The 7669-nt window shown below is 44.8% G+C and overlaps 1 protein-coding gene across 1 annotated transcript; it reads left to right on the forward strand.

Annotated features, from left to right (window-relative positions):
• The first annotated feature begins 2855 nt into the window (after positions 1 to 2855).
• Positions 2856 to 6944, forward strand: LOC124651637 (calcineurin B-like protein 2). Its single transcript, XM_047190682.1, has 8 exons — positions 2856 to 2991; positions 3082 to 3164; positions 3311 to 3370; positions 4337 to 4445; positions 4721 to 4773; positions 5338 to 5418; positions 5738 to 5850; positions 6551 to 6944. Exons 1-8 carry the CDS (start codon positions 2871 to 2873, stop codon positions 6606 to 6608), a joined length of 678 nt encoding a protein of 225 aa, XP_047046638.1. The 5' UTR covers positions 2856 to 2870; the 3' UTR covers positions 6609 to 6944.
• Positions 6945 to 7669: the final 725 nt, after the last annotated feature.

Consider the following 7669-nt stretch of genomic DNA (forward strand, 5'->3'; position numbering starts at 1 on the left):
TATTCGAGAAGCAACATTGTGCTGTGGTATCATCTGGATGGGTGGGTCAGAAGCTACATTGTACGGTGGTATCATCGTCTTGGTTTGAAACTGGGTCTGTGATGGGCTTCTGCTGAGTAGTCTCGATCACGATCACAGTAATCTCCACGTCAGGTTTCTCCGGTCTGCTTCGCCTAATGAATGCCGTCTCCGATGGATTGGGACCTTGCTGACACGGCCGTCTCCTTGCTTGTGGTCTAAATCGACTGCCTCGTTCGCCCCGGTCAGCGTCAGCTTCGCCTGGTATAATGGCGTATATCTTTCGACAGCGCAAGGCGTGAAAATCTAAATGACTATATCTTTGTTTTGGCGCATCTGGAATCCGAAATGTATGGAGGAAAATAGATGTTACTTCTTACTTTGACCAAGCTAATGAAGATCTGGTCACTGATACGGTAGCAAATTACATTTTCATAAGAATCAGAAATTTTATAATTTAAGTTTAAATATCAGCATGTTTCAGAACTTTTACGTAGATTCTGGTCTGTTGGAGGAGATATCACAAAGTTCCGGAAGGTATGAACTTGAACAATACAAAATAAACACAGTATCTTCTTATATTTTAATGTACATGTTTTTTTTTATCAAAGTGAAATTCTAAATGTTTTGAAGTCACGGTTTTGCGGACATACATGAATGAGTTTTTGTACTTTCGAAATTATTACCGCGCGCTGAATTATAGCTGTTTTATTTAGAAAAAAAAACCATAAATCGCAAACCGGAAGTAGTATTTTAGAGCATTGTAGAGCATGGAGCAAACAAGTTTCTAGTCGTTGGATACTTTCATCAATGGTAGATGTCAACCGGACCGTTGGCACGCACGCAACATCTCTCTCGATGCGGAAACCTTTTGCTCTGTATATCGGAGTCCATATTTTCTCCACATCGCCATGCATGCACATGATAAAAGAACAAGCAAGTATTTTTTTTTTTTGAACAGGAGAGACCCCGAAGGGTCAGGAAGTTTCATTAGTCAAAGCGGTCGGTACATTTTACAAGCAGGCCCTCTAAGAAAAAGAAGATGAAAAGCAGGCCTTGAATATTACAACCAGGACCCTGAAAAAAGATGCAGAAACGCGATCAAGTCCTCAGTCGCCGCCGCCGGAGTGAGACCTCCAACTTCAGGCACCATTGTCGCCGTCGGGGACTTTGCCACTTGGGGCGTCGATGGCGTTGCTTCCTGGAGCGGGGTCGAGATAAATCCTCACGCAGAGGAAAGACAGCCGACGAAGAAGCCGGCTTGGAGTGGCTCAGAACGCCGAAGATAGCGCCGGCTAGCCATGGCCAACGCTGGTGAACTCCAGAACAAAGATCTGGAGCAAGAGCTCCAGGGACGCGGAGCGGCCCCCTCGGCCAAAGATAGCGGCGACGCAGCTCGCCGACGCTTGGTAGCTTCCGCTGCAGCAGCTTCCCTTCTCCCTGCTGCCACCAAGCTTTCCCAACTGACACAACACCTCCATACCCTCTCCCCTCGCCACCATGGCCGGCCGGAGAAGATGGAGATGCTGCACAGATGAGAAACAAGGTGCAGCACAGGGCTTTATTGACTCTTGTGGAGGGAAGAGCAGCACCACTGCTCGCCATCAGCTCCTTCCTCTGGAGCTTGACGAGCTAGGGTAGAAACTCCTCCGACCGCCATGAGCTGCCCACAAGCGATGGCCACCGAATCTCCACCAGCAAGACGCCAAACCGGGACAAAGTCCGAACACAACTACTCCTAAACCTAGATCTACTATATACAGACCGGCCTCCTCCCTCCCGCCGCCTCCAGCCGGCGCGCCGCCGGAGAAGAGGGAGGGAGGAGCCGGGAGGAGGAAGGAGACTCTCAAGGTGGAGCGGACGGAAGGAGAAAGGAAAGGGGGAAAATGAGCCCGTTAGAACAAGCAAGTACTACAATGCTTCTTCAGTAAGAACATTAATTCTAGGCCCCTCAACACTTAATATTGCCTTAATAGCCTCAGATTATTCTTTGAAAGTATCTAATAAGGTGTACCCCACCGTACCAAATAACAATTCGTTTATTGTAGCAACTGATCTTGACGCGCCAGTGCATGATCCAGATTCATGTCGGCATCTCGTCGTTCCATTTCCTTTTTCTGTTTTTCCTTCATATATTCCACATGACAATCAGCTGTCATTTCTCCGACGATAGAAAGCGACACAAAATCAGAAAATAAATCGTGTAGAATTTCGAGTGGCAGAGAGTATTTTTTATTTATTTCAGGGAGACAAGTTGTAAAGGTGGCGTGGCAACAGTCAACAGCTTGGAGCCTCTGGAGAGTGGGAGGCCTGCCCCTGCTCTGCCGCGGTGGCTCGCCGTGGGGGGCGCGGCGGGGCCCACCCGCGGCAAGGCAGCGCAGACCCAATCAATGATGAGCCCCGGAAACGGCAACGTCGAGACGGGGAATCCCGAAGAAAACAAAACGACGGGACGATACGAGCACAGCACGCTATTCATTGCTGCCCTGCGCGAGCGAGCTCCTCCATCCTCCGCCTCCCACGATCAGGATCTCTCCCCGGCCGCCTCCGAACGACCTCGGCGGCGACGGCGACGGCGACGGACAGGTAGATCGTGCCTGCGCGCCGCTCATCTCTCTCCCCCGGGGACCCCGAGGTACGCGCGCCCGCGCCCGCGCCCGCAATTCGATCGGATCGCCTCGGATTCGGCGACGGGCCCGCCTCCGCGCGCGCGCGCTCGCGGGCTGACCGGACCGGGGCGCTGCAGGATCGGATCGGACCGGGCCGGCCGCGGAATGGGCGGCCGCGATGACTAGCGAGGCCGCGCGGCGGAGGAGGAGTTGGCGTCGCCGGAGGCGGCGGTAGCGAGTACCATGGTGCAGTGCCTGGACGGCGCGAAGCAGATCCTCGCGGTCCTCTTCAGCTGCTTCGACCTCGAGCTCAAGCAGCCGCGCGGGCTCGACGACCCCCAGCTCCTCGCGCGCGAGACCGTCTGTACGTTCCCCCCGCTCCTCTTACGCTTTCGCTGCTTGTTCTCTGCATCATGAATTGAACTGACCCGTGTGCGTGCGTGCTGTGGCGCAGTCAGCGTGAGCGAGGTCGAGGCGCTGTACGAGCTCTTCAAGAAGATAAGCAGCGCGGTCATCGATGACGGCTTGATCAACAAGGTAGTTCATGACTGTTTGGTTCACACCTCGACCGTTTTCTATATCATTACTGTACATCCTATTCTGACGAAAATCTTAGGGAATTGTGGACCATTCCTTCCTCATGTGCTGTGGTTCACTGGTTCTCATCTCTTGGCATTGTGCAGGAAGAGTTTCAGCTGGCGCTCTTCAAGACGAGCAAGAAGGAGAGCCTCTTCGCTGATCGCGTAAGTCCACTTTAACTGAATGCGGTTGATAGCTCTGTACTACTCATCACTGCGCGTTTGGTCTTGCCATGCATGCACCTGCTATTTTTAGCAATCGGGGGCTCCTGCTAGTTTTGTTCTATGGCCAGTTGAACTCTATTCGGTACATTAACATGTATGGATGCAGCAATACATGAGATAATTCAGCCATAAATATTGTGCGCAAGTAGTATGAATCATCCGGAACTATATTGACCCTCGCCTCAGATATCCGTGCATCAAACCGTTATTCGGTCATGCACGCGGTTGTCTGAGTCAGACTCAGATTCGGCAGTCTGATTCGGCAAATTTTATTGGACAGAGACAACAACACCCTGATTCCGATACGGATCCGGGGCTGTACGATTCAGACTATAGGCATTGTTTTCCAAGTCATACCAGCTATTACCATATACTCCTCAGTGGTTTTGAATTAAGGTTTACCCTTTCTGTCATGTGTCCCCGGCTCCCCGCTGAAGATCTTTCTAAATATTGTCCATCATTGGTTAATCATGTGAGGAGGATGCCTACTGTTCGCGACCTTCAACCTGCGGTCAAGACAATCTGATCCGAGTGTTCACCTCCCGTGGCACATACAGTGCCCTTTGTCCTGCAGATGCTTCCTTTTTTTTTTTTTTTGCCTAGCTCAGAAGTTTGTAGGTTTCTCCCTCATTCTCCCTGATCGGGTGTATACCATCATACATGCTTTCTAATAATATATGTGAAGTTTCTTGAATAAAAAAATGTAGCATTCCTCTTTATGGAAAGTCATCAACTTACCATGATGGACCTATCATTTTCAGCTAGAGAGTTTCCTTTGAAAAATTGAAGTTAAACACCTTGATTATTATATGTAAAAACAGCTGCATGGATTTTGTCGAATAATTTTCCTTTTCTCTACAAATCATCTTAGTGTGTCTGTCCTTAATATTTCCCCTTCCCGTACAGGTATTCGATTTGTTCGACACAAAGCACAATGGAATTTTAGGGTTTGAGGAGTTTGCTCGTGCATTGTCAGTGTTCCACCCAAATGCTTCAGTTGATGAGAAAATTGACTGTAAGTCCAGTTATCTTGTAGCTAGAGAATTTGTTTCCCAAATATGCAAATATATTCAGGCTCCAGGTTGTATCATCACAATGGTGATGCCTATTCTATTTTTATTATATGCAAGGATTTGCCAAACCTAGTCCAATCAATGATTTCTAGACACTGTATTTGTGTTGGTGGTTGAATGAAAGAATTTAATGACTTTAATATTTTGTGTTATGCTCCTGCTTTATCACTTCACCTGTTTGAGCTGGAAAATCTGAAGCTTGTGTCGTCTTTTACAGTTTCATTCAAGCTATATGATCTTAAGCAACAAGGCTTCATTGAGAGGCAAGAGGTACTGATACTTTATCCACAGTGTGGTGTGGTGGTCCGTAAGGCTAGTATGTTGGCTTAATATATTAGCTTGTACATCAGTGGAAATAATTCAGAATGTTCCTTAAATGTCTCTGATACATGAGATCATGGTTTATTTAAGTTGATGTTTTTGTACTTCATGGCCTTGTCGGTTATCTTGAGTATTTGGAGTGACCATATATGCCACACAACTGATTAAAGGAAGTCCCAGACTTCCAGATGGATCACTGGTTAAAGTTGTGAAACAATACCCTGAATGTAGAAGCAGTGTCTGGGTAGTGCTGTTGAAAGATTGTGCTGAAGTTAAGGGACCAGTATAGATGAATTCTTGGTTTTGTTCCGTTCTAATTGAGGTTTTATTCCCAACAATCCAACATATTGCAGTGGTACTTATTTATTGAAAATCAGGAATTATATCTTGTAGCTTTGATTGAAGAACTACAATGTTATTCTTGAAGCTAAACAATTATGTGCAGTGTGTCACCCTTTTGGTTGAGCTCTTTTTGTTTGCTTCATCTCAACAGTTTATATATTTGGTTATCAGGTTAAGCAGATGGTTGTTGCTACACTTGCAGAGTCTGGAATGAATCTTTCTGATGAAATTATAGAAAGCATAATTGATAAGGTGTGTGTTACAGTTATCTGTGTATATTTGTTATTCATTTTGGTTATAGCGTGTATTACGCGTTAATTTACTAGCTTGTGTTATGTAGTGATTCTTAATCCTTGTTTATGACAGTTCTACACAGCATTTCTATCAGTGAATCACTTATATTCTGTTTTCCGTTTTTATTTCCAAGACAAGTATTCTTTGTTACATCCTTTGCCCATGCTATTTGATGAATTTTAGGGAGTTGCTATAAGAAAAATCAGACTTCCCTTTTGCTGCTTGGTAATTGTAACTTCCCATGCTAAATTTTTTGTTGTTTCTTTCTTATGTTAAGACGTTTGAGGAGGCCGACACGAAGCATGATGGAAAAATTGACAGGGAAGAGTGGCACAATCTGGTTCTTCGGCATCCGTCTTTACTGAAGAACATGACTCTCCAGTACCTCAAGTAAGATAATATCTTTATATTCGCTTAAACATTTTATTTGTCTATATGTTGGTCCTTTTTATGTGTATCTTTCACATCGTGTTTCACTTGAATGGTTTACTGATGCTCATGAATAAGGAGTGTTAGGAATTTCATTTCCCGTTTAGTGTTAAGTTACAAAGAAAATAAGTTCTTTGTATTTACTCATATTATTAGTTTTTCCGTATGTTGGTTTTCTTCATGTGTATATATCTTCCACACCACGACACAGCGCTATTCACTCATCTTTCACAGTTAACTGCTGCTCTCGAATATAGAGTTATAGAAATATCGTTGTACACTTAGTGTCAGGTTACCACTGCATTATCTTGTAAAGCGAAACAATGTTGTCTGGAGAGTCACATACTTGAGATGTGGTAAATCAAACTTCAGCTATTTACATGCAAATATTGCTATTGAGTTAAGTGCACTGGCTCAACTATTGGAGTTCTCTGCCAACAGTTAGTTTAATTTCATGCGATATTGATGCACCACACCAAATTATTTGGAACAAATGTGATCAGTTATTGCCTCAGCTTCAAGCAAGCTGCTTCATGTGATGTAGAATTTTAATATCTTCTATTTCTATAGCAAAATTTCATGTATGTTGACTTTCTGAACAAATTTCCACTACTTCGGTTCTTTATATATTTCTTAAGCTAATTTTGCCATCGATGAGCAGGGACATCACCACGACATTTCCAAGCTTCGTCTTCCATTCTCAGGTCGATGATACCTGAAATTCTTGCACTTCTTTCGGATCGAAACATCAGAAGATAAACTCACGGTGATTTTGTAAGGTTTTGGCATTGGGTTGTTTGGATTGGCAGAGTGGTGCTCTGAAGGATGTTGAACTTGAGAATGCGATTCATTGTTGTTAAATAACCTTGCTTCTTTCATTTGGAAAAGTTAGTACGGTGGGAGCCTTTGGGCGAGCTGTAATCTATATCTGAAGCTCACATTTTCTCATCTCCCTTATTTTTGGTTTGTGGCTGGTTAGCTGTCAGGTCCAGTTCTCTGAGAATTCTGCTATGTGTACAGAAATGGAAACGGCCCTAATATGGGGGTTTTATTAATCTTTTGCTGGGATTTTTTTCTGTATCATTTTGCAATCTAGTAAATGGGGCAGGTAAAATATTGGAATTGCGTTACCCTGTCAGACATTTTTGGGTTCATCCAACAGAAATTAGGGCTACAAAATATTCTGTGTCGTATCTTTTCGGCAAGGTTACTCACATTTTAAGTTACTTGTAACGTCAGCATCTAACAAATCGTTGGCCTACCTTCAATATTTTTTTGTTCCGGAAGGAAACATTTACATTATAAAATCATTCAGAACACGTGAATTTATCATTGGTGACTAAAAAATGCACATAAATTACGGAAATCATGAAAACACATGCCACTAAACCGTAGTGGTAGGTACTTCACAAATAAACCCAGTTTCAGCACTTAGAAAATGAAATATGGGTATTCCGTGAAAAAAGAAAGCTCATCTTAGTACCATCGTCAACATTGTTTGCTATGGTTTAGGCCATGACCTAGTTTAATCCCCTTAAGGCCTCGTTCGGTTGTGGGGATTCATATCCACTAGTGGATCTACTCCGGGGTGAGATTGGGTGAACCCCAACCATCACCCGAATCCCCTATTAACCTCTCTCCCAGTACCCCTGCTTCTAATTGCAATTCGGTTGACCCCCATCCCACAAGCAGCAGGCAACACACGGGATAATAAGCGATAGCGGGCAGCGCATGCGATAAGCAGACAGGAGACGGCCGGCGTCGGGGACGGGATCGGTTG

Source organism: Lolium rigidum, chromosome 5 (assembly GCF_022539505.1).
Source record: "Lolium rigidum isolate FL_2022 chromosome 5, APGP_CSIRO_Lrig_0.1, whole genome shotgun sequence".
Lineage (NCBI taxonomy): Eukaryota > Viridiplantae > Streptophyta > Magnoliopsida > Poales > Poaceae > Lolium > Lolium rigidum.